We start from the raw sequence: 27667 nt of genomic DNA, 5'->3' as shown, positions 1-27667 counted from the left end.
ATGCCAACACAGGAGAGATGTGGTCAGAGCAGTGGGTGGAAGTGATAATGCGTGCAGCTGAATGCTGGACAGAGATTAAAGGGCGGAGGTGAGAAAGAGGAAGCCCAGCCAGGAGGACGTTACAGTAATCAAGTCGTGAGATCACTAGGGCATGGACCAGGATCTTGGCAGTAGAGGCGGAGAGATATGGTCGGATTTTGGCAATATTGTACAAAAAGAATCTACAAGCCTTGGCTGTGGTCTGGATCTGAGGGATACACAACAGAGAAGAATCAAAGATAAAACCAAGACTGCGGGCTTGCTGGACTGGTTGAATAGAAGTATTGTCCACAGAGACAGAAAAGGAGTGTTGAAGAGTGGGCTTAGGAGGAAAGACAAGAAGCTCCGTCTTGGACATGTATTTTATTACTGAATCCTGAAGAGCAGCTGTGCTTGCAGTGAGCAAAAAATACTGTTTTTCAGGAACTTTTCTGGTAATATTGTAGTAATGTGCTAAGGAATTCTGGGAACTGTAGGTTTGTGAGACATTTAGCCTTTTCTGTCAGAGAGCTCTGATGCCACAATAAACTACAATTCACAGGATTCCCTAGCACTGAGCTGGGGCAGTTAAAGCAGTCTCAAATTGGATTATTTCTGCAGCGTGTTTTGGATCACAGGTCAAACTCCACTTAGGCAGTTTTAAGTGCCTAACCTAGAGTTTCACATTTGTGACTGCTTCATATTCACGATCCCTGTGTATCCTCTGAAGAGCCAACACAACATAGTCGCTTGAGCATTTGAGACCAGAGTTTGAATCCTGGCTCAGGCGTGGAAACCCACTGGGTGACCTTGGACAAAGCACACTCTCTCAGCCTTTGAGGAATGCAATGGCAAAACCTCCTCTGAAGCAATCTTGCCTAGAAAACCCCAGGATAGGTTTGCCTTAGGATCACCATATGTTGAAAATGACTTGAAGGCTCACACCCACACATGTATACTCTAGTTCAGGTGATGTGTTGGGAGGGTGAAAGTCCTCCAGTCCCCACCTACCAGGCAGCAGCCACTGCAATCGATGGTGGACTTTTTCCCAGTTGCTTCGGAAGCAGCTGACTCATGTTCCTCTACCTGTGTGAGCGATCTCCAGTGCAAGGGGGAGTTGTGATAAGAACCTTGCTTCTGCCTCTCCCAGTGGAGATCACTCATGGAGGGGATAGGAATGTCAGTCAGCTGCTTCCTGAGTGGCAGGAGAATGGACCCTCATTGATTGCAATGGCTGCTGTATGGTAAGTGAAGATTTGGGAAGCAGGGTCAGGCTGAGATTCACTGCATGGCACAATAACTATGATGGTTACTTGTTTGTAAGTGGCCAAGTGGACCATTGTCTGCAAATACAATTGCCAGAAATATATAATTCAAGTTAGTAAATAAAAAGTAGAAATAACAAAAAGCAAGAGAAAATATTGAAATAAATAATAAAATAATTGAATCAGGGCATTATCATGTCAATTTAAAGCTACCTTTCAGTAGCACTTTTGCATGGATTCTTGGAGATGCCAATGCAGACAAAAGAAGCAAGCAAGCAAACAAAACACTTGTTGCACAAAAGTCAACATCTGACAATAGATAATGTATCTCTTCTGAGATAGTTTTTGTCTATATAGTTTTCCCTCCGTTCTTGTGGTCTTCGGTCTCACGTCCCTCGCTTATGTGTGAGGGATGAACGGAGGGGGAATGAATGGGGTGTGAGTCCACGGCGCACGCCTTCACACCCCCATGTGCCCATGCCTATATTCAAGCCAATGGGGCTTGAATATAAGCTAAACTCCATTTTTGCAAGGAGGTCTGGAACGGATCTCCCCTGAAAAAGGAGGGGCAACTATAATCCCAAATATGAGTATCTAAAAATGGATGTAAGGATGATTTGGTTGTGCTAAATAACATTTACTGTATATACTCATGTATAAGTCTAGAAATTTTAGTCAAAAATTGACTTTAAAAACCCGAGTCGACTTATCTACGGGTCAGTGTAAACACTGTACTTTAACTCTTATCAAAAAAAAAAGGAACCATTCCCTGGTGAAAAGCAAGAGTATAATCTGTTCTGGAAGCACTGACTCCCTCTCTATTCTCTCTTCCATCCTGCCTTTAGTATAAGCACAGTTAGGCCTGCTGAAATTTTGTTAAGTTCTTTGGCATTGTTTTTCTCCTGAAAACATTGCTTTGTTGCATGCCCCAAAGTTTTCTCCCTTGACTTATCCATGACTCATATCAAAATCCATAATTTGGGCTCCAAACCCTGTCCTTGATTTATACATGAGATCGATTTATAGCTGAGAATATACGGTAACTAAATCAAATCTCATCATGAGCACTACCAGTGTAACTTAACTAGGAAGGGGAAAGAGTTTGCATAAAAAGCAATGATTCTGAAGCATGAGCATGTAGGAAATAGTATGGTACAAAAGAGGGTGAAATACAAAAGCATTTCAGGAGCTGCTTCTAACTTTTGCATTCTGGAGTAGATATGTTTGTTCTGAAATAGGTAGTATTTAGCATACTTATTCTTCTAAAGGGCTGTCCAAACTTGCAAAAAAGCAGGATCCCTTGCAACAGACAGTCTCATTTATTACTGATGGGGGTTTTCTGGAAAAGCTTTTTCAATCCACATAGACCTCTCCTGCCAGCAGGGAGAGAGGGAGGATGGATGAACCTGAGTAGCCAGAGCATTCAGATTTCATAATACTATACACAGCTAGCCAATCATAGATCTCTTCTGTGTCTTTGATCACTATTCACTCTGATGACCCTGATGGCTATGTCTTTATTTGTGCTGGGAATTGCCTGTAAAAAGGGGACCATCATGTGGATATTGACCCCCTCCCCCCCAATTTTAAGAACAAATTGAGCAACCAACAGAAACATTTCCTCTTATCTGTTTCCCCTTTAAGATATTTTGCTTTATTTTGGTCCCACTTAGTGCCATTCCAGAAAGAGACTTGAAAATGGAAAATTCTTTGAAATGTTTATTAGGCTAAAGTGAGTTGAAAATAAATTGAAAACAGATTTACTTTTCACTTTCTTTAAGAACAAAGCTAAGTGAACTCGACAGTAATGATTCTGCATTCTGATTTAAAGTGGCAGGCATCAATCAAATATACGTGACAACATTTTCAAAAGCTACTTATGTGCTTTTGAGAGCAGACATAAAATAAAAATACTCACTACATAATATATTTGGTGAATATGACCTCATTTTTCTACTTATTTGTTTAGAATCAGTTCACACTTTTTTATGGTCATATTATAGTGACATGTGACACATTCAGGTTATGATCTAGTCATTGTAAATATCTTTAGATCCTGAATTTTTATTGAAATACAGATTATTCTGAAAAATACCTTGCTTGCCAGGAACACTGGCCTATTAAGCAGGTTATCTCCAGCAGGAATCCAGGACCTTGCTGTTTGTGCAAATGCTCATTAATTATGTAAGCCCAGTTGAGGAAAAGACTGGTTCATAAGCCACATGGGAAGTGAGGATTTAGAATTCCAAGAAGCAACTTTTAGAAAGATGAGGAGTATAGAGAGAAATACAGGAAGGGATCAATGAAGAGAGGTTAGGAGTTCTGCCTTGCCTGCCTGCCTGCCATGGTAACCCAAAGTATATTCAAAATTCAGATTAGCTCTGATTTCATGATTATATCTCAGGCCATTCTAACAGTAGGCTTGAAGCAGTTCAGGATTTAGACACTTCTAAAAAAGGGATAAAGATAGGATTCTGATAAATTTCATTTTCATCTTCATATGTTTTATGCTTGTTATTTTAAAGTAATTTTGAATACAAATGCAGATATTAAAAGCAAACACTTGGCTCTGTTACCCAAGCACTTTACTCAAATTTTTCTTGTTGTATCACTTCATGGCGGACAGTTCCTGCCATTCCTAATAAGAGGTAAAAAGGTAAAGATACTCCCTTAAAATGAATGTCTAGTCGTAACTGACCGTAGGGGATGGTGCTCATCTCCGTTCTAAACCGAAGAGCTAGCGTTGTCTGAGGATTGCTCTGGTGATCACGTAGCCAGCATGGCTGCACCGAATGCTGTTACTTTCCCATTGAGAAGTGGTACCAATCTATCTACTTTCATTTGTATGCTTTCAAACTGCTAGGTTGGCAGAAGCTGGGACTAGGTGACAGGAGCTCACCTGCGTGCTTTCCTTACACGTAGTGCCTAAAATGCTACAAGATCCCTTTGAATATTGATACTCCAGAGTAACATGTTGCATGTCTCTGAATTCTACCTCCCTGTTTATGCCGAGGTACATATATATTTACTCCTCCAAGATTGTTTCTAAAAACAATGTAACAGAACAAGGTTGTATTCATAAGTTACATTGTATCTTTTGAGTTCAATATGTATTCCATTGTCCCATCTTCCAGTGAGTCCAATAAAAGCTCAACAAAATAATCAAACAAGTCATGGGCATCTATATGGCTCCCAAGTGCCACCCAAAACCATATTTGACAGTTGTACCAGCCATTATCACTAATGGGAAAAACTCTGTATGTTGCTTGTGCTGCTGGAAGGTTAACCCACTGCAGACTGTTGGATTGATAAGCATGTTGCAAGATAATTTGTAAATGTTGAAATTGATGATCTTCATTATAGTTAATGAGACAACAAGAGAACACATTTATAGAAAAAATTCTGGTCCTCCAGATGTTTTGGACTTCTTCTCCCAGAATTTCTGACTATTTATTAAACTGTCTGGGCCTCCTGGGAGTTGAAGTCCAAAACACCTTGGGAAACCAAAGTTTGGAAACCACTGTTCTAGTAAAGTATAAACTTATAGACCAAAGCTGTATTTTTGATAGAACAGTAACAAAAGTAACATCTGCTAAACATCATGTGGCTGAAATCCTGTACTTGTGGAAAACAGAGACAGATGCCCTGAAATCGGCCCCAGACCACCGCTTTCTGGCAGTCTGTACCGGGCCTTAGATCAGTGGTCTATCTAACCCAGTATTATGTAGACTATCTGGCACTGGTTTCTCAGGGCTTTACATGTCCCTGCCCCAACTTGGAGATGCATGGGATTGACCCTGAAATTGTCTGCATTCAAAATCTGTGTTCTGTACACTGAGGCCTTACTCTAGATTTTGTGATCACACAAATCTTCTCTTTCATGGCTGATTCTTGGCAGATGCTATAAACTTTCCTCATTCCTTCAAATATTTTAGACTTTGTTTGGCTTCAAATCTCGATTTTTTTAAATTGCCTGTGAACCGTAGATTTCTTCACTTGGGTAATCACAATATGGAACTTTTGATCAATATATAATTGTGTTTGACAGTGATAAATTAAGAATAGGAGGTTGAGGCTTCTCTGCTCACCCTAGTCAGGATACATCCCAACATTCCTGGATTACATTATAAAATGGAAAAAGGAGAGGGACTGAAGGAATCAAGCATCACCTTTGAGACTGATTTATTTTATCATGAGCCTTCATGGATATAAATCCACTTCTTTAGATTCAGCTAATGATGTTCTGCCTGAACAGTTTTTGTCCTATCATAATCATTCCGCATAAAGTGAAAAATGCTGTCCTAAAATAAAAAGTCAAAGCTTGAATATTAAGATAGTAGAAGATTAGGGATGTAATTACAGACTCAGAACATAAAATGATTTCCTTTTCCTCCCTCTTCCAAAATAGATTATCTGGTGGTCCACCTTTTATAGCAGGCTCTGAAGAAAAACTTTTTGAAGTTATAAAGAAAGGAGATCTTCAGTTTAAACATTTAATCTGGCAGTCAGTCAGTGAAGCTGGTAAGTAGACAGTTGCATGACAGGAGCAAACAAAAGCCCTATTAGCATGACATTTTGCTGCAATATTTTGATTTCTTTAGTATTGCTTTCTCATAATTGTAAAAGTGATATTAAGAAAAACTCCTAAACAGTTGCTAAGTGTTAGTTTCACTACAGTAAAGTAAAATATTATGTTGGATTAAAGCATCCTGAGGAAATGTACAGAAGTGTGTGTTAACAGCTAAGAGAAATGAGGTTTATGAATGTCTCCTGTTACAGCCAGAAATGTGTTGCAGCAGCTGCTGAAAGTAGACCCTGCCCACAGATTCACTGCTAATGAACTGCTTGACTGCCAGTGGATAACAGTAAGTTTTCCTTTTATTTTCTTAAAACTTCTACTCATTTGTGGGATTTATTTTTTCCATGCCAGAGTTAGATAAATGCCATATGACTGTTTTATGTTTGGGGTAGTATTATTATTTATTATTACTTTATTTTCTTGTATCCCACCTTTCTCCCAATATAGGGACTCAAGGGGGTGAACAACAGATTTAAAACAGTACAATTTCAAAAGGGGGCAATATTAAAATGTATAAATATAAAATGTAAAAAACAATTAAACCATTTAAAAAGTTAAAACAGTTATAACAGGGGTAGGCAACCTTTTTGAGCCGGGGGCCGGGTTGCTGTCCCTCAGACAACTGGGAGGCCGAAGCCGGGGGGGAGCTTCCACCCTCCGTGGGTGGAGCCGCATGCCGGGGCGGAGCTTCCACCCTCTGGGGGCGGGGCTTTCTCTGTTCCCTTTCCCGACCTCCAGCTGTCTGAGAGACAGCTAGAAGTGGGGGGGGGATTGGGAGTGGGGGTGACAGGCGCGTGCCTGCTCCTCCTGCCCTTCCTTGGCCCCCAGCTGCCTCTCAGAGACAGCTGGGGACCAGTAAGGGCCCATGAGGGGCAGGAGCAACAGGCGCGTGGCCCCCACTCCTTTCCTCAGGGCTTCGCCAGGCCTGAGGTGTCCTCTGAAGGACACCTCAGGTGTGCCGAAGCCCCACGGGGAGGGGGAGGAGGCTGGCGGCCCCAGCTCCTTTCCTCGGGGCTTTGCCAGGCCTGAGGTGTCCTCCGAAGGACACCTCAGGTCTGCTGAAGCCCCACAGGGAGGAGGAGGCGTGTGCCCGCCCTCTCCTCCTCGGTCCCTTCCTTCGGCCAAACGGGCTCCAAGGGGCACTTTCAGCTGAAGGGGAGGGAGGCTGAAGGGAAGGGCTTGGGCACCCATCCCAGGCCCTTCCCTTCGGCTCTTCCCTTCGGCTGAAAGGGCTCCAAGGGGCCCTTTTGGCCGAAGAGAAGGGCTTGGGCACGCCGCCGTGCTGGGCTCCTCCATGGCCTTTGCAGCCCTAGATCTCTCTCTCTCTGGAAGGAGGCCTGGGGCCGCGACGGAGCCCCGGAGTGGCAGGCCGCCTCCTGGGCTCCTCCACGGCCCTTGCAGCCCCAGGCCTCTCTCTCCGGAGGGAGGCCTGGGGCTGCATGGCCTCCTATAGGCCCGCTGCGGCCCCTAGAGCCCTGCTGGAGGGTTCTGGCGACCGCAGCGGGGCTCCTACAGGCCTGGAAAGAGCTGGCGGGGGCTGCCAGCGCTGGAGGCCTCCTCCTCTTTCCTGGCCCCTGACGGGGCCCAGGCCCATCAGACGCTGGCAAAGGGAGGTCTCCCCGCCGGCTCTTTCCTGGCCCCTGACGGGCCTGAGCCCCGTCATGGGCCGGCAAAGAGTCGGCGGGGGGGTGCCAGCGCTGGAGGCCTCCCCCTCTTTCCCGGCAAAGAGCTGGCGGGGGGCTGCCACTGCTGGAGGCCTCCCCCTCTTTCCCGGCCCCACGGGCTCCTTCCCGGCCTCCGCGGAGGCCAAGAAGGAGGAAGGAGGCCGGCGGCCCCCCAAAGGCACCACGCGCTTGCGTGAGAGACCTTTGGCCTCTCCTGCAAGTGGCCTTTGATCTCTTGCGCGAGAGGAAGGAGGCCGGTGGCCCCCCAAAGGCCCCGCGCGCGAGACCTTTGGCCTCTCGTGTGAAGGTGCGGGGCCTTTCGGCTCTCGCGCGAGAGGGAGGACGCCGGCGGCCGCTCGCGCGAGAGGCCCGGTCCTGCCGCCAATTGCTGCCGGCGCAACGCCTTTGGCAATCGGCGGCAGGACCGAGCTCGCATGTGGCCCGCGGGCCGGGGGTTGCCGACCCGAGTTATGAGTTAAAATTGAATATTACAATACAAACCTTAAAAATTTTAAAAAGCACAACATTCCCAGATTTGCAAAGGCCTGCCCACACAAGAACATCTTTACCTGCTACTGGAAGGATAGCAGGGATGAAGCCATTCTGGCTTCCATAGGCAGGGAGTTCCAAAGCTTGAGAGCAGCCACTGAGAAGGCCCTCTCTCTTGTTGCTACTAAACATGCATGAGAAGGTGGTGGGACAGAGAGAAGGGCCTCTCTAGACGATCTCAATACTCTGGTGGACTTGTGCAGGGATATATGGTCCTTCAAATAGCCTGGACCCAAGCTGAATAGACCAATATGAAAGTGCCAGGGGACTTGTTATGTGCCATTTGTCTTGCATGGATTCAGAAGATGGTAATACCATTTGATACATAAGTTGGCAATGCCTAAAGAAGGGCTTGAGTACATTTAGTAAGTTTGGAGCAGACAGTTATAGAAAAAAGCTATAATAGTTGAGGTAGATAGCAAAAAACTTTGAGAAACACTTTAGCAAGAAAGATTTAATGGGAGCATGGAGGGAGAACAAGCTAGGACTTAGCTCATAGTTTATGTTCAGTATTGTGCATTGTGTATATTTATTAAGATACCATTTTCAAGTTTAGATTTCAGAAATTCTAAGATCCAGACTTAATACAGTGGGGGACTAGGTGCCCTGTGCCTGCTGGTCTAAAAGCCCTCTGCAGTTGATCAATTAAGACTCTTTGGAAGAATTATCTATCTCTTCTTATGCAGTCTGTCAATTGGAGAGAGAAAAAAGAGAGTGATGGAGGGAAGGAGAGAGAGAAAAGGGAATTGCAAAAGACAGAAAAGGGAGTAGTGAAAGAATGAGAGAAAAGAGGATGCTTTTAATTCTTGCCTCACCTATTGCTTGCATTGGTGTGTGAGTTTTAGCAGATTAACTTCCAAGGAAAGCTGCCCCCACCAGGAAAAGTTTTGTTCAGCTCCACTGAAAACCTAAGCAGGTTTCAAACTTTTGCCTTGACAGCCAAGGTGATCTCAAAAAGTCCAGAGGTATGGCCTTGAAAGTGGTTTATCATGTAGAGGATTTTACTGTGTAAAATAAATTAACCCCTTGATGCCAAATGTCATATAATGCTCTTCAGAGTTGATGCATGTGACACTGAATTGTTCCATTAGGAGACTATACTACCTACAACAACAAAAAAGTGACAAAACACAAGCTATCATTCTCCATAACTGAATGTGGCGGTAAAAAACACACCACACCCCCCAAAATTGCACATTTACATTCAAAATAAACTACCAAGGGCACAATCCATTAGGGAAATCTGCAGACTTTGTTTACATTGATTATGTAGAAGGCTGTTACCCAAAACAATTGTCTTAAAATAGGTTGTACCCCCATTCATTGTGCAATCCTGTGCATCTCATCAGAGGTAAGTTCAGCAGGACTTATTTCCATTTAATGATGCATTGGGTAAAGTTTTTTTTCCCTTAAGCAAGTACAGTATATAAATATTCTTGATGGTGGTAGAGATAAAAGGGAATGTTCCATGGGTTATAAGGCTAGTATTCATAGCTTTCTGTTTCTCCAATATGTATGTCAGGATAGAATGATTAGTTGTTGTTGCTGTTGTTATTATGTGCCTTTAAGTCATTTCAGAGTTATGGTGATGCTAAGGTGAACCTATCACAGGGGGTTATCACAATGGATGCAAGCTCCAGGAAAAGAGATTCCACCTCAACATCAGGAGGAACTTCCTGACAGTAAGGGCTGTTCGACAGTGGAACAAACTCCCTCGAAGTGTAGTGGAGTCTCCTTCCTTGGAGGTCTTTAAGCAGAGGCTAGATGGCCATCTGTTGGGGATGTTTTGATTTGGATTTCCTGCATGGCAGGGGGTTGGACTGGATGGCCCTTGTGGTCTCTTCCAACTCTACGATTCTATGGTTCTTGGCAAGATTTGTTATGCAGAATCATAGAAATGGAAGAGAGCATCCAGTCCAACCACCTGCCATGCACAATCAAAGCAATCCTGACAAATGGAAACATCCTGAAACTCAGTATTTTTCTTTCATGTAAGGTTTCTTGGGTGTTTCTGGTTTGGTTGTTTCCAGTTGCTTCTTCTTTTGTAGCCATACGCCTGACTTCATTTGGATTGCATAGGCAAACCAATAAACCAATAAATCAACTCACCTATCTTCCACTTTTATTTGGCTATAGAAAGACAGGTGTTTACATACACATGAACTATTTCATTTAAAACATTGGTAGGCCACTTTATCAGAAGTACAAAGTCATTTACGACATTAAAGTATTTTGAACTGATTTTGGAAGTAGATTTGTAGCCAGCCCAAGTTACGTCAGCACTAATATGAAAATAGTTAAAACAACAAATGATAATTAATAGTTAATGTGATGTCTAATAATTATCATAATTAAGATTATTTATGGTCCAGCAAAGATAATGCTTATATATCAGAACTATGATGTTTGTAGAAATTTTCACTGAATCATAGACAATTTTCACCAAATTTAGCACAAAGAGAGTTGCTAAAATATTTATTATTTTGACAGAATGTTATATATGTTAACACGTTATGCAATCTAATGGAGATAGTCTGTTTATAAATCTCTGATTGTGTGGTCACTGGCTACTCTTTCGGCCAGAGTTAGGAGCATTTATTCTTTGCCATCAGTATTGTTTTTTTTTAATTCACTGGTAACTTCTCAAGAATACTTTGTATGGTTTCATTTTTTGTTGGTCCTCTGAAACCCAGGCTTATGCTTGTCCATTAAAATAGTTCTTAACTTATCCTTGGGAACTCAGTTGATAGGAGCACTTCTAGACATTAGTAATACTCCAAATTTATGTGAGGATATGTCCTTAGAATTTTTGAATCTCAAGGAGTAATGTACAATAGGCTAGGTTAGCACAGAATATGGAGAAACAGAATGGATCCCAATGTAAAGATATATAACTGAGCACTAATGTTAGAATTGTCCAAGGCATTGTATTCTCCATTACCATGTATGGATGTGAGAGCTGGACAGTGAAGAAAGTAAGAAGAAAATCAATTCATCTGAGACATGGTGTTGGAGAAGAGTGCTGAGGATACTGAGGACAGCCAAAAAGACAAACAAATGGGTCCTAGAACAGATCAAGCCTCAACAATCCTTGGAAGCCAAGATGACAGAACTGGGGCTGTCACACTTTGGCCACATCATGAGAAGCATGACTCATTAGAAAAGACAGTAATGCTAGGGAAGGTAGAAAATAGTAAGTAAGAAAAGAAGACCACACTTCATATGGCTGGACTCAATCGAGGCGATCATGGGCTTGAATCTGCAGGACCTAAGCAGGGCAGTGGAGGATAGGGTCACCATGAGTCAGGGTTGACTTGAGGGCAGTTAACAACAGCAACATTAATGTACAAAAATGTTTGGAGAAACTAATACATTTCTCTAGTGCTTCAAGGAGGGCATGGGGCTTCTTTTTTGTATAAGAACCTAACTATCTTAATATAAGCAAACATTCAGCTTCCACATGCTGGTCCATATTTGGAGCTGATGGAACATTTTGTCACTACTGCATATATATCTGCTCTTCATGATTTGAGTGCTGCATTTTCATTTTCCGTTATTGAGGCGGTTTCTCACCTGTTTTCCTCCTGCCTTCCTATTGACCAGATTTTTGCTCTTACTGAGTATATAAATGATTGTTCTGGTTTCCTGTTTTTGTGTATTCCTGCTGTCACAAATTGTTTACTAGTTAATAATTGGCAGCTATGTAAATAGTCTTGAATTTCTTCATTATACACATGATATCATATTTTCTTATTAATATCATTTATGAACAGCTTCCTCTTTCTTTGAACAATATCTTCACGAAATCTTTATTCTCTCTGGGTGCTGGGGTGTGGGAGTATTGCCATTCAGAACAGAATCTCCTGGAAATCACAAAGTGGAAAATGTGTTTCTAACATATGCTGGGTGCCACATGATGGAGCGGTGAACTGTTTCATTCTCTTCTTTGAATCTCACTGATGTGCACTCCCTTAAAATCTGAAGTAAAAAAGCTTGAAGGAAAGACAAAAGAAAATGAAACAATCTAAAAGGCAACCAATTAGTAATCCTCCACTTTCCCTACAATTAGCACCAGATGCTAGCCAATTAAACTCAACAGGTGTTCAAATGAGGCAATACAGACAATTAACTTAAGTGGTTCCACTTTCTTAAAAACTGTCAGAACACAACCACCCTTCCATTTCATGTGCTATTTAAGTATTTGTAGCTCTTTAAAACATAGCGGGTTTTTTTCCCCTGAGGCCACAACTCAGCCTCTTATTTTGTAGGTGTGATTTGGTGCACTTAGAAATTTAATTACCTGAATGCGCTTGCAAATAAGGTAGTTATTTGGATGTCTACAACATCAATTTGTCTATAGTTAATTACAGATGCAAATTTGCACCTGCAAAATTGGAGTCCACATTGGAAAATCATTCTATAAATTTGGAAGGACCAGGAATACATTACCCTGATTCATAGAGAATTAATTCTCTCTTTTCGTGTGTGTCTCATCCCAACCCTAAGTGCTTAAAAAACGACACGTGCATATAGGCACAGCCCTGTACTATAAGAAGATAAAAGTATTGGAAGACAAAAACTGAAGTATACTGATACAGGCAATGTAATCTAGTAGCTGGAAAAGAGGACATAAGTTTTGCCCTGAATTGCCTTGCTATATGGTATTTATGGGTATAGGTGAAATCTTATATTCTTTTTTGTGTTCAGAGTGCCACATATGAGGTCTGTACTAGTGCACAGTGTGATTTGGAACATTTTGTTATTGAGCAGAGTTTTGTGAGAGCCTGCCATTGCATATGATGAAAAGAAGTGGTTTGTGCTATTCCATTTAGTTCCTTTTTTGTTGCTGCAAGAACTTTTGGAATGGCCTCTTTTTAGAGATTTTTCCAGTCTTTACAACTTGCTGAATTTTGATTGTTTTAATTTCTTCTATTTTTTCTTTTCTATTCTAGTTAAACATCCCCATTTTGTCAAGAGATTTTCATTTTCTTTATTCTTCAGGTGTCATCTTCAGATGTTGTCTCTATGTCCCAGGGAGTTATGGCCTTGAAGGCCTTGTTTAACAAATGTACCAGCTGTAAGAATAAGAGGCAGGCAATATCTGCATAGGTTGGACTGAGCTCTGCCTAAATACATTGTGTAGGATGATCCAGAGTATGGACAGAGAGATTGGAATTACTATACTTTTTACCACGATCTCTGTCTCCCTTTGCTGGACACTATAGTCATTACTGGCTGGTTATATTTACTGTAGCTTGCCCAATCCCAAATCATCCAGTACCTAGAAGGCCTACTAGGGCTCCCAAACTCTCCAGTCTTTTTATGCCATCAGTGCTTTTTTCCTTTAAGTCCCAACGTCACAGACAGCTTCTGCAATACAGTGCTACCTCGGGTTACGAAATTAATTCGTTCCACGGCGCCGTTCGTAACCTGATACATTTCGCAACCCGAAAAGGCTTTCCGTTAGCGCTGGAAAGCCGCTAGCCGCGCTTCGCATTTGAATTTCGCGCCGAAATGATTTTCGTAACCCGAAAAATCTTTCGTAACCCGGAACAGTTTTTTCCAATCTAACTTTTTCGTACCCCGGAAATTTCGTAACGCGATCAATTCGTATCCCGGGGTACCACTGTACTAACTGTACCACCAACAGTTTTTGATTTGAATTTGGCAATGCTCCTGCCTTTGAGACAGACACCAATGTCTACAATGATATAATTGCCACCCCTTCCCTAGATGTAGCATTAGATGATCAGACACCATTGCTCTTGCCCAGTAATACAGACCTGCACAACTTGGCGGTGGGTTTGGGCCAAAATTAAAATAGGCTAAACTTCTTCGCACTACAGATAGGTTTTAATTAAATACTAATTAATTAATATCAATTAGGATTAATTAATATTAATTCCATTTTCCTTCTCTTCTGTCCGGCCCTCTCCTCAGGAGAAAGCCAAGTGGTGGAAGAGCCTTTCATGTCCTCTTCCTCCACCTGGACTTCTCTTTGGGAGAAGGCCAAGTGACAGAGGAGCTTTGAGAGGCAAGCATTTGCCCCTCTTCCTTGTCTGCTGCCTGGCCTTCTCAGGAGAAAGCTGGGCAGAGGAGGAGCCTTGCTGGGTGAGCATTTGCCTGTCCTCCTATATCTCCACCATCATCTGGCTTTCTCCTCAGGAGAAAGAGTGGCAGCAGAGCCTCGCAGGGCAAGCATTTGCCAATCCTCCTCCTTCGCCACTTGGCCTTCTCCTCAGGAGCGAGCTGGGCAGCGGAAGAGCCTTGAGGGGCAAGCACTTGACTGTCCTCCCCCTCCTTCTCCCCTACCGTCTTTCTCCTCAGGAGAAAGCAAAACAGTGCAGGAGCCTAACTGGGCAAATGTTTGCCTGTCCTCTTCTTCCTACACATGACCCCTCTCCTCAGGAGGATGCTGAGCAGTGGAGGAGCCTTAAAGTCATTCCACATCCTCATAGGCTGCCCAGAATCCTCTGGTGGGCCACATGCAGCCCCTGGGCCATATGGTGTGCAGGCCTACAGTAATACATGGGTCTTTGTGGAGCAAGTCATCTGGACTTCAGTATTCACCTCATCACTTCTCTACCCAGTTTCAAAACTGAATTAAAGACTATATTGTTTAGAGAAGCATTCCCAGAGGTGAGCCCCTCTCTGACCCAGGAAGCCTCCTCCTAACCATCCATCAAGAATCCAAGCCCTTCCTCCGGCCCATCTACCTTGGTCCAGGCCTCGGAGGTGGAGAAGATCTGCTGGACCTGATCCTATTCCTCACCAGCACTCCCTTCTCCTTGTGTGTCTTTTAGATTGTAAGCCTGAGGGCAGGGAACCGTCTGACTAAAATATTTATGTACAGCGCTGTGTAAACTTACAGCGCTTTATAAATAAAGGTTAATAATAATAATAATATTGTTGGCCTTGAAACAAGCATTTGTTTACCGCTCAAATATGGTAGTGTTCAGAGTTGCCAGCATTACTTTTGTTTTGAAAGAATCATAGACTATGTTCTATGCTTCCTACCACTTTGAAAGTAGAGAAGCTATTTAATATCTGTGAGGAGGACTGTGGGCTTTTGTTTCACTAACCAGACCTCACGTCTATCATTGTGGAGGCCTCACAAAGCAAATGAAAGTACATACCTTACTCCACTCTGGTTGACAATGAGGATGAAAAGCCAGGCAACACAGAGCACAAGCTCTTTCTTTCAACTACATCAAATCCCTTATGGTTTTTATCTGTTTGAGAGAATTGAAGAAACACATAGGCTTGATGAATACTAAGCCCTGCATCACAAATGTAAATGTCTTATTTGTTTTGTTGTTTGTTGTTCATAATTTAGAAGCAAATACTGAACTCACTGTTACTGTTTAGGGAGAAACACACATTGTTCAGAGGCAATTTAATGTCCTTGAGCTGATGAAGAAGTGGAATCAGAGCTCCAGCACAGAGGGTGGAGAAACAAGCATTTCTGAAAGTGAACTGAATGGCTCATCATCCACTACCCAACAGGAAGAAATCTGTGAAGGCCAAAACAGTCCTGTTAGCAGCAATGGCAACTCAGATCCTAATATTGACACAGAAACTGAAAGTGGGAGCAGCAAACCTTCTACACCAACAAAACAAGTAAAAGTTTACCAATACATGTTCAATTAAATAAATGGAAGTAGATGATGGTGCAGAACAAAGTTGATTTATGTTTAAGAAAATCAAATTTTGTGCATCACAGTGACTTCTTTCTGTTTTTCTTTTACTGTGAATTCTTCTTCAAACCATTCTGACTTTTATTCTTTTTTTCAGACTAACAAGAAAAAGCATCACACCAGTACTTTACAAAATGGAACATTTAAAAAGAAAAGTTCATCTGCTAGATCAACTTCCAGTGTAAGCTTATTTACAAAAATATCAGTCATATCCCCCCCAACTACTTTAATATTTTATTTATTTTTCATATGTATTTTTCTTGCCTTTTTAAATATCAGCCTCCCCAGTCTGGTGCTCCAAATATGTTGGAGTATATTATCCCCAGCCAGTAGAGCATATATTTGAAAACCCTGATTTCCTGATGAGAAAAAGTGCCACCATCATGACATTTATGTAGATTACCCATTAGCTGATGCTGGTTCACATAATTAGCACATTTGGGTGAACTGAATTTAGCTGTGAGCCTAGTGATGGCCCTATACATTTCCAGGTTATTTTTTAGTGGATTGTTGTAGTTCTTACAGGTATATTCAACTTTTGTGATTTATAATCATTTTGAAAATCAGGTACTGCCCTACTCTGAGTATCTGCTGTTGGTGGAGTTGTTTGTTTGTTTGTTTTAAAAAAGTTTAACCTCCTCCAGAACCTCCCTTCGGTTTCTGCGAATCACACAAATGGGTTATATTCGTGCCTGTGCAAAAAGATCAGAAACTTCCTGAATCACTGGGCAAAACTTAGTTTACAACTTTTTGGTGGTAGTTCTGCCCACCCTTATAAAGCCTCTGGCGTTGCCGCTCTTTCCTCAGTTACTTTCATCTGCCGCGTTAGCAGCTCGAGGGAACCGCTTGTGGAATCACTTGTACTTTTGATTTTGACCTAACAGCTTTTTTTTTATTTTCCTTTTAGAAATTCACTTGGATGTTGTTTGTTGATTGATTGACCTAGGACTGTTTGACCATTTTACTCCATTTTGTGATTTTGATATGTCAACTCTGATTATGAGGGCTTCATTCAAGAGATGTGGCAAATGTGGGACTAAAATCCCCACTTCTGATCACCACAATTTGTGTGTCTTGTGCTTAGGAGAAGCACATAATGCCAAGACTTCCCCTCTTTGCATGTCCATGACTAGTTAGGCATTGAAAAACCATGACATCAAGCTCAAAGTGGCTCTCTGGGAGCAGGCCTTAAGACTGACCTCTGCCCCTGCTCTGGATCATCCCTCTACCTCTGGTAAGGAGAAAGGGAAATCTAAAGTCAGGGACAAGCCTAAAGAAAAGTCTTCCAAGGACCCCAAGGCTCCAAGTTCGGAGAAGGATTGGAGTGATGACTCCAAGAAGGCGTTGAAGCATAAGCACTCTGAAGATAAGACCTCCCATACCTGAAAGGATAAGTCTACCGAATGCATGGCTTCAAAATGAGCCTGCTCTGCTGCACCTTCTACTAAATTGAGCTGAAAAGGGCTCTCGGTTTGAAGTCTGGCTCCATCTGCTGCCTTGGGTGCTGACCCAGAGGCGTTGGTCCTGAGCCCAACTGTTTCTGCTGCTGAATTCTTGGTTCTGTTTGATACCTCCCAGATTGTCCATCTCTATACTGATTCCCGAGTCAGAAGGAGAGATTCAAGACACAAATCCTCAGACACTGACTCCACACTTGTCTGGTCAAGTAGTAGATGTTAGCCTATGGGCTTGTGTCTCTCCACTCTGATGGGATCGAGCCAGTCTCGTGACCGAGGCTGATGAGGCTGCTAATGTCGATGTGGAGTCCTCATTTCACAAGACCTTCTTCAACATTATCCGGATTTGGTGTTCGACTCTGACTCTGGGAGCTATCTTTTGCTAGTGGATCCCGCCGATCTTTGCCACAATCTCCAGCCCCCAAAGCTTGTACCATCCGCTCCTGCTAAGATCGTGACTGAGGCTCAGGTCATCAGGGCCTCCCCTCCAACATGGCTGCCAGTACCACCTTGTCAGGAATCTATGATAGGCCCTTACCGAGGACTCCCAAGGATTCCCCTGGTTCAGGTCGATTTCCGAGGGAATCATGCTGCCCGAGCCTTACTTCGAATGTTGAGAAGTCTCCATTAATGTCTTGTGGAGCTGGATCCTGCTTCCTCACGGATGATGTCAGGTCCTTTACCGATCACATTGTTCAGATGGCGAATGCTCTTGAGATAGAGGTCTCCTGTATGGATGGTGACATGGTGGACCTGATCAAACGCAGGATCCATGGCTTGGTACTGACGCCTCCCTTCATCGGCTACCTCCCCTCATTGGAGAAGATTGCCAAACACTCTTGGTCCACTTCAGCTACAATTGTTTCCACCTTGAGAAAGATCAAGAGCCTATACTGAATTGCTTCCTCAGGCCCAAGCTGGCTTTTTGAGCATCCGAAGCTGAACTTGGCAATTATTGAGGGTTTGCAGCTGCCTTTCTTCTCCAGAACTTCTTCTGCCCTTTCTGACAAGGAGAGTAAGAAGACTGATGGGTTGGTGGAAAAATTCTACGCCACGGCAGTGCTCAACCTTAAGGTGGCTAACTACACGGATTGCATGGAGCATATGGAGCCCCTCCTGGATGAGATGCCAAATGACAAAAAGCAGCTCGCTATGGCCCTCTGTGCCGAAGCCTATTCCATAGGTGGCCAACAGGTTATCTCAGTGCGCCATTCCAGAGCCTCCAAGATCTTGTCGGTTTTGGCGGCCTTCGGAGGCCCACTTGGCTGCACTGTTCTGATCTCAACCCCCATGCTCGTTCTGCCATTATTTATTTATTTATTTATTATTTTATTTTTATCCCACCTTTCTCCCAAAGTGGGACACAAGGCAGTTAACAACATATATAAAACAGAACAACTAAAATTGTACAATTAAAATCGTACAATTATAAACAATTACAAATATAAAATGTAAAACATACAAAGTTAAAAATAATAATCTAAAACCAACCCTCTCATCCCCCAATAAAACCAAGCCTGCCAGATCTTAAAAGGCCTGTTTAAACAAATATGTCTTTGCCTCCCTGTGAAAGGCCAGCAGTGAGGGGGCAAGCCTAGACTCCCATGGAAGGGAGTTCCACAGGGTGTGAGCAACCACTGAGAAGGCTCTCTCTCATGTCTTCACCAAATAAGCCATTGAGGACATGCGCTTTTATGATTCTGGTCTCTTTAACAAGGAGATGGTTGAGAAGCTCAATTTTCAATACTGGATGAAGGCCGTGTCAGCGCAACTGCTGGGGTCCAACAACCACTGTCAGCAACTCAAACGAGTCCTGGGGTTAAATCAGACCCTTGGAGCAGAGCTGGCAAATTTCCAGAAGCCGAAGCGTGGCTCCAAAGTCCAAGTTGGGATGACAGCAACTGGATGTCTTCCAGGAACTGCAGCAATGCAGGAACCTCCGGGGACACACAGCAAACCGATGCTATAGCTTCTTCTGATAAACCACCAGAGAAACTAAGTCTCCCAAAGTGCTCTTTATTCACAGTGCTATTATACAAAACTAGATCTCTAAAACTCCAAACCATACCAATCCAACTCCTACTACAAACCCACACCACACCCTTGCAACCCCTGGGCTTATATAGTCTCCAGACCATGTGGTCTCTCAAACCCAGTGAGTTCAGGTGTGTAGCCATGTCATGTGTCTCCTGTGCAGTCCAGACACATGGTTTCATCAGCCATGGCTACGTGCACTTGGGCATTGAAGTGTCCTTGAGACAATGAGCTTCAGCTGAGCTGATCAGCCTTGCCACTCTGTTGAATGCTCATGGCCAAACACACACACATCAAGCATTTCCCTGTGTGCTGTGTTTTAACCCTTCAAATCCCTGACAGGCCGCTGCCTAGAAACATGGCATATCTTCTACCTCATTTCAGTCTCCTTGGTGTCAGTACGGAGCTCAACGCCCTTGGTATCAATTGTACCAACAGAGGTCTTACCAGCCACAGGAGCACTGGTATCAGCAGGACCAACCCAGACAGTGCCGACCATCCCAATCCTCCTCTTCTTCATCTGATCGTCACCAACTACCACAGCCACAATACAGCCAGGGCTGTAAGAAGAAGAATGCTCAAAAAGGTAAGAGGAGGTTGTGAAATGGGCTTGCGCACTTTGTATCTACTCCCTTTGGGGATAGGCTGAGGCCCTACTTCAGCTGCTGGGCCTCAATCATCTCTACTGTTTTGGACATTATCTGTAAGGGTTATACCCTCAAGTTTGAAGAGCTCCTGATTAACGCCACCACACCCTCAGACACTCTACTTGACGCAGTGCGCACATTTCACAAGGGTGCTATTGAGCCGGTAGACCCCACTCAGGCCCACTACTGTTTCTTCTCCCATTACTTTACTGTTCCTAAGAGAGATTCTGGCTTCAGGCCCATTCTGGACTTACGGCAACTGAACTCCTTTATTGTCTATTTCCATTTTCACATGATAACCCTTGCTTCTATTCTGCGACTTTTGCAGAAAGATCATTGCTTCGTGACCCTCGATCTCAAGGACACCTACTTCCACATTGGGGTTTGTCAAGATCACAAGGGGTTTGTCAAGATCAAGATTCCTCACCTTTGCCATTGGGACCGACATATTCCAGTACAGGATCTTTTCGTTCAAACTTTCCACAGCACTGAGAGTCTTCACAAGTGTATGGCTCCAATCGTTGCCTACCTCCATCAACGCGGAATCATAGTCTTTCCCTATTTGGACAACTGGCTCTTCGCCAGATGGGATGCAGCTTTTGTAGGGCAGTGTTGTTTTGGGGTTTGCATTGAAACAGTTCTTTGCATTACATGTTGTATTTGCTGTTGAAACCAAGAAAGTTTACACTGACAAATGCATTATTGTTGTTTTTATGCCTTTTGATGCCAATAAATGACATTGACAATTGCATTGCATATTGTATATGCTTTGAAACTAAAGAAAATGACACTAACAAATGAACTTAAGTTCAAGAGTTTATTGTTGTTAATAAACACAACTTGTTTGAACTCCACAATTGGTGCCATGATACTCCCTCCTCCACTGACCAAAGCTTGTCCGTCTAACCCATTTATGTGATTCGCGCAGACCACAAAGAAGGAGGACAGGTTGCTTACCTGTAACTGTATTTCTTTGAGTGGCCGTCCACAAATACACACAAATCCCGCCCATCATCCCCTCAGTTGTGTTCTGCTCATGGCTAAGTTCTCTCTGTCGCTGCTATGCGGTGTACTTTATGGAGCTGAGGAAAGAGCAGGAACGCCAGGGGCTTTATAAGGGTAGGCGGAGCTACTGCCAAAAATTGCAAACTAAGTTTTGCCCAGTGATTCCAGAAGTTTCCGAGATTTCTATGCAAGTACAGATATAACCCATTTGTGTGTATTCGCAGGTGACCACTCGAAGAAATACAGTTACAGGTAAGCAATCTGTCCTTACTGATGTCTTTGTGGATACAAGTTGTTGAAACTAGAATAGCAAAGGCCCTATACAGACAGGCCAAAATAATGCTGCTTCAGGTCACTTTGGAGGTATGGTTTTTAATGATGCATGCATCCTAAGAGTCTGGAAGCTGCACCAAAGCTGCACTCCAGTCCTTAGGACTGGAGTGTGGCTTTGGTGCGCCTTCTGGACTCTTAGGATGCATGTATCATTTAAACAGCATACCTCCAAAGTGACTCGAAGCAGTTTTATTTTGGCCTGTCTGGATCAGGCTAAAGTAAGCTATATAAGTTAGAGGACAAATACTCTCAGTTTATTCCCCACATGTTCCCTCCCTTGCCCTAATTAATATGTTCAACATAGCATTGTCTCCTTGTGCTCATGAGTTTTGTTGTTTGTTTTAAAAATACAGAGTTGTGGATCTGGGTCATTGTCTCCAGGGTCAATCACAAAGCGGAGTCTGGATAATCAAGAGAAAAAAATGGAAATGGAAAAATCGTCTTCATCTTTGAGTCAAGAATCATCTGGCAAAAGTACACCAAAATCAACTGTCCTTAGTAGCCTACACAAAATGAAAAAGAAACCTTAAGGGGGAATCTGTCTATTCAGATTCCAATTCTTATGAAGGAACTATTGCTGGTGCCAAAAGTGTGGCAACTATTTAAAAAGGACCAATGTATCCTAAACTTATGCCTTTTTTCTTGTTCTGAGATTTATTATTATTATCATCATCAGGAGCAATAGCCTCACAGTAGTGCTGTTAACAATGGTAAAGCAGTGTGAATTCCTAACCTATATGAGGGCATCCACTGATAGTATAATGTTCAGAGCACAGAAGTGTGTAAAAAAAACCATCTGGCTTTTATTTATTGTAGGCTATGCATCATTCCGGCAAGCAATTAGTTTCTTTGAATTCATTTGTTGTGTTTTACTGAAGGTTGGTTAGTATTAGAAAGATTTGTGAAGTTGAGGGGGGGGGGGGTAAGGAAAAGCCAAACCTATGGTGGCTACGTGATGTGGTTTTTTTTTTTTTTTTTTTTTTTTGGTGTATGTGTGTTGTAATAACTGTGCATTTTGCACTTCAAATAATTTGTTAGCAGTTTGCTTATAAATTTGTCAAAATTATATACCCATTTACCAAGGTCAAGTGAAAATTGTTTCTGATATTTAATGTCACTATAATTTGTTTAGATAATTTACCTTAAATGTTTTTGTATTATTAAGTATATTCTTCCTGCTAGAATTCTTGCATGTTTAAATAAACCAGATTTTAGGGAAATTATTTTCACATGCTAGTTCGTCTTCATTTTAAAATGAAAACTCAATTGTGTTGTGAAAGAAAAGTTAAATGCTTATGTCATACGATTCTTTTTCATTTACAAATAATGCCCTTTTTGTTTAAAATCCCTTCGTTAGGCTAAATATTTTTATAGTGGTTTGATCCAGATGCTTTTCATAGCATTTGATTCTTTCAAATATGTTTATGGCACGTTACAGATCGCCTGTTTGGGGCAGCCTGTAACTGGCCCTTTCCCTGCCGGATCGGGGCCTCAGCTGTCACAGCGGCAGCCTCTGTGGCGCCGATCCGCCGCTTCCCAGGCCGCGGGGAAGTGGCAAAAGGCCGCTTCCCCGTGGCCTAGAAAGGGGTGTCCTTGGGGCTTCATGCCTCAAGGACACCCGACGGCGGCAAGAGTGCGGAGAAAGGGGCCGCTCGGCCCCTTTTCCATTTGTGTTGCTGGCGCAGCCGTGTAGAGGTTGCGCCAGCAACGCAAATCGTGGAAGGAGCTCCGAAACGGAGCTCCTTCCGGGGCCACGGAAAGGGCGCCCCAGGCGCCCTCGCGCAGCCCCACTACGTCACTTCTTCGCCGCCCCGTTTGGAGGCAGTGCGGTCATGACATAGTCATGGCGGCACCCATGTGTATAGGGCGCTGCCATTTTCTACACGCTCTGCGCATATTAGGGTTAGGGGCGTCAGGAAGTGATGCCCCTTCCTAACCCTAATACATGCTCTGTGTGTACTTTGTGTGCGTATGTAACGCGCCCATATTGTTTTAGAATCTGTAAAAACAAACTGTTCTTCTTCTTCCCATAATTGCACGGAATCCTCCCTGTACATGTAGAAATATCTAGTACCTCTGTGAATCTCTGGCCTGCATGATACAGATTACATTGTCTTTTCCTCTCCCTTTTGAGGTGACTCTTTGAGGAAATACTGAGAACCCACTGTGCCAGCAACAGGCTACAGAGAGTTTTCTGCACCCTGGTGCCTAACAGTGTCATAATGGACATACCTTGTCACTTGCAAAGACTTCTTTTGACCTTTCAAAGTGCCTGAAGTAATTGTATTTCAAATGTTCTAAATACTATGTGTATGTCTTAACCGAACTGTTTCTGAACTATTTCTAAATACTGTATGAATGGGTGATGGGGAATTGCTTTTGTCTATTTGAAATCAATAGATGCATTCATGTTTACTGTATTTTGTATGAAAAGTTAAGAATTTTGTTGCAAGAATGTAATGTTTTCACTAAGCTGTTTAAAGAATTGTTCATGCGAATGTGACAGAGTCTAATTTTGTAACAATTTATATTCAGAAGTGCTTCTCTTGAACTTAAACCACCACTCCACATCCCACATTCAGGTTATTCTCAACAAATTCTGGATACTGAATCTGACAGTTTCTCTAGTTTGATATAAAACGGACAGAGTCTCTTAGAAAGTCCGTCCAGCTTTCTGATTTTCCTGACAGAAGCACAATAGGTCCCTTTTGTCCTAAAACAGCAGATCTAGTTAGCTATTAACTCTCACTGCTAGTTCTTTCCCTTTAGTGAGACAGTTGCTTGAAGGGTATGTCAGGACTTGCTCTATTAGAGCTGCAGAGGCATCATTAGCCAACCTCAGGTCAGTCCTACCTGATCACAGTACTTGCAAACTGACTACATAGTGTTAAGGGTGACTTCATTTTGTGTTCAAATAAGTCCTTGGCTATTGTAAATGGAATTTTTTATGAGCCAAGCTGACATATATGGTGCCCTCTGTTCTTTTGTACCATGGGCCTGTGAATGCTATACTTATATAAAAGGAATACATCAGTAAAATTTCCTTGTGAGTGGGGTGATTTATTTACTTACTGTGAATGTGTAACATTTGCTTTGGTATCATGAAGTTTCAGTATCACATTCAATAATGTATTGTTTCCAGCATCCTGATTTATAGCTCCCTATCCAAGATGGTCTCCCTTTACAGTGACTAGAGTCTTGGTGTATAAGTTAGAAGTCCAAGTTCACATTCCCACTTAGCTGTGATGCTTGGCATATCACTGTATAATAGTCTGCCTCACTGGCTGCTGCTCTGGGGTCCTGGGGTGGGAGTTAAAAGTTTAAAACCAACAACATATATCCCAGAACTTTTGTCCCTGTATGTACGTGTGTGTGTGTGTACATATATATCTCTCCTAGGACACTTTCATATTGCAATGGAATCTTGCCTATGCTAATGCTTGTATAAGTGGCTTGTCAGGGGCACCACTGGGAAAACTGAAAGAAAGTGCCTGATCTGACAAAGCCTTAATCAACAGTAGTCTGATCCTTTAAAAATGCAATACTATTGCATTTGTTCAGCCTATCTACATGAAAATTTGATAGAAACAATCACCTTGAAGAATATTTCAAATATTAATGGTATGTAGAGATACAACAGAGAACCTTTCTACTTATATAAAAAAAGGGGTCTGTGAATAGCACAAGTAGTTTGCACACACAGTAGTTTTGTTCTACACCAAGATTTTACTAATAGCTATTAGATTTAATTAAAGGGAGAGTTGAAGCTGGATTTTATAAAGTTGTTTATATATGTGTGAGTGCATAGGTAAGAATGCATGCATGCATGCATATGCATGTAGAAGAGACTGCTGGAATATATGTTGCTTTTCAACAGTGCTACATATATAAATCTTTGAAAGAGATATGTGAAAATGTCAACGAAACTGACTTTTGAGGTTTCCCCCACTCCTTTATTTCCTAAAACCAATAGCAATTACATGCTGGGCCTGAATTTTGTACATTCTGCATTGCTTTTTGGCATTATAATTCACCAGTTGTTGGAAAACTGTGCTCTGTTAAGCTATACTTTGAGTTTAGTCCTGGATGTATTACCTTCTTTAGACAGGAGCAAGATATGTGTGAATACACTCGCATTCTTGCTCCACCAATGTATAGAAAGTAGTGTTGTTTCAATATAAGTTCTAAAAATCACTGCAGAACCTTGACATGGTTTTTCTCTGTCTGGCTATCACTGTCACTTGACAATAGTCCATGAACATTTTGCTATGTACCCACATAGGCATTTTTAGTAGTTGTTTGTCAGGTGGTTCAATGGAAAGTAATAGGGTTCTGCTGCTGAATGGTTATTGGAGAGTGGAGATCTTTACCCAGAAGGCATTGTGAGTTTGGCATGGAGCCTGCTACTTCATTTAGGAGCCAAAGATAGTGTTTTTTCTTGGTCCTGAAATAAGCAGCCCCTACATCTCTAATGTTGCTTCATGGTACCCTCTGGTAAGGGCATCAGGCTCCCTCTACTTACTTATGAGCAGAAGCAGCCTATTCCTTTCCAGCAAACTGTGTATGTATCACCACTGTATATATGTGTAGGGAAGCTGTAGGTTCCCAGTTTTTGTCTGCTTAGCAAAAGACCCAGATGTGTTATCATTATATGTGGCTCTCATTCTTTGCTATGAAAGTGCTGTCCATTCAGGAAAGAAGAGGCTTTACTCACAGAAGAGTTATAGAAAAGGTTCTATCTAGGAAACACCCATTCTTGATGAGCAGAGTGACCTTTAGTATTCTGAAAACATCAAATATTGTCTTTGGCCCAAGAGATACTGATTCTTGGTATTACTGTTTTGGAATGACTAGATTTTGACTTCTCCATGACTGATAAGAATATGAATGACTGTTAACTAGAAGGTTAACTAGAAGGTCATAACAGTTAACTTCCTCCAGCAAAATTTTTGACATTGCCTGCCATTTCTAGTCCTGTCCTGGACACATCATCAAGACTTAAGTTCATAGGACTGAGGCCTAGGTCTCATAGCCAGTTTGGAATGGATACATCAAATCCATTTGTTAGCATACCAGAAAAAACATTAAAATTGGTGATACAAATGTTGAATTTCATTCAATTCCCAGTACATCAGCCCCTAACTGCATTTGGCATGCACTTAAACTATAATTATGCATGAAGGCATAGTAAGGCACACATCACCACCATCAAATTGTTCCAACTTCATAAGTTTAGGGAAAAGAGGATAATGTAGAAAAGGACTGCTTATGAGGGATTAGCTCTGTGTGTATGTGTGTGTGCACACGTGCACACCTTTCTAAGATTTTAAAAATTGTTTTTAAAAGCCTGAGCTTTCCCCAATTGATCCTTTAAAAGTATGGACAGACCCAGACCTTTTATGGCTGTAAGTGGATGAGCTTTGCCTACCATTAGCTGTGATTTCTTTGTGTTTGCCATGTAGTTTGATCTATGCACTAAATGACAACAACCTAAATAATACAATTACTGTGCAAAAAAATCCAAATGGAGACCCCCTCTCCAAAAAACATCCTTTCATATGGAAATAGTACCTTGGCCTTGGAGGGTGTTGTTTTTAAGGGTCTGTGATAAAAAGAAGCTCTTTCAGAAATGTATTTTTACCTTCCCTATTAAATTTATATCAGAAAACTTTATAAAATGTGTTTGAATGAGTATTCCAGACTCATATATAATAGAACAGAAGCTTAATGAAAATGTTTGCTAGAAAATTCATCTTGCAAGTTGATATAAAATAACACTGTACAGCACACCTTATTTGTATGCTTGTAATTGCCAAAGGACTAGAAAGGCACTGTGCAAACCTCAAGGCCTCCTAAGCTTAGAGTCAATTGATAAATAAAAGATTTTTTGGAAAAAAAAAGCCCAATGTCTGCCTTTCTTTATATTTCTAGTTTGCTAATTACTCGTAATAAAGAAATATTAATGGATTAGTCCCAAATTAAAATCATAGTCCTATCCCCTTAATGTAGTGAATGTACTAGGGATGTAGTGGAAGGTTCTTGGCTGTTAAATGTGGAGCTGTTTTGAAGAAAAAAGAAGATGGAACACAGCATTTCACAATCAAAGAAAAAAAGAAAAGATGTGCAGGTGAGGGACAGAAAGCAAACCTGGCAGCACAAGGGTTGCTTCTCTTTGATATGATCGATGGGGGGAAAATGGGCTTCCTTCTAACTAGAGTAAAGAAAGGTTAGGATGAGCCTTTTCAAAGCGACAAAAGAACTTTAATCTTTCCCTTTCTTACCTTTTTAGTGAATGTTGGTACATCTTAAAGGTACCTAATTGATGTCTCTGGTTCCAGAAATCCTTTGTTTGTTATTGTGACCCCTAGATTGGACTTCTGTAATGTCCTGTGCTTGGGCTAACTTTAAGCCAGCACCAG

General features: G+C 42.2%; 1 protein-coding gene across 6 annotated transcripts in view; it reads left to right on the top strand.

Annotated features, from left to right (window-relative positions):
• STK33 (serine/threonine kinase 33) overlaps positions 1-22462 on the top strand; it is a 107291-nt gene extending 84829 nt beyond the window's left edge. For 5 of the 6 annotated variants that reach the window (XM_089521121.1, XM_089521124.1, XM_089521123.1 and 2 more), the window contains 5 exons: positions 5692-5804; positions 6063-6148; positions 15444-15695; positions 15870-15953; positions 21602-22462. In XM_089521121.1, coding sequence (XP_089377247.1) covers positions 5692-5804; positions 6063-6148; positions 15444-15695; positions 15870-15953; positions 21602-21778 — 712 coding nt within the window. In that variant the 3' untranslated portion in view covers positions 21779-22462. The remainder of the gene's footprint in view (positions 1-5691; positions 5805-6062; positions 6149-15443; positions 15696-15869; positions 15954-21601) is intronic. The other variant, XM_089521126.1, reaches the window with a different exon arrangement.
• Positions 22463-27667: the final 5205 nt, after the last annotated feature.

Source organism: Sceloporus occidentalis, unplaced genomic scaffold (assembly GCF_023333645.1).
Source record: "Sceloporus occidentalis isolate IW3139 unplaced genomic scaffold, rSceOcc1.0.p SCAF_4, whole genome shotgun sequence".
In the NCBI taxonomy this organism is placed as follows: domain Eukaryota; kingdom Metazoa; phylum Chordata; class Lepidosauria; order Squamata; family Phrynosomatidae; genus Sceloporus; species Sceloporus occidentalis.
This window is presented reverse-complemented; position numbering and strand designations above follow the sequence as displayed.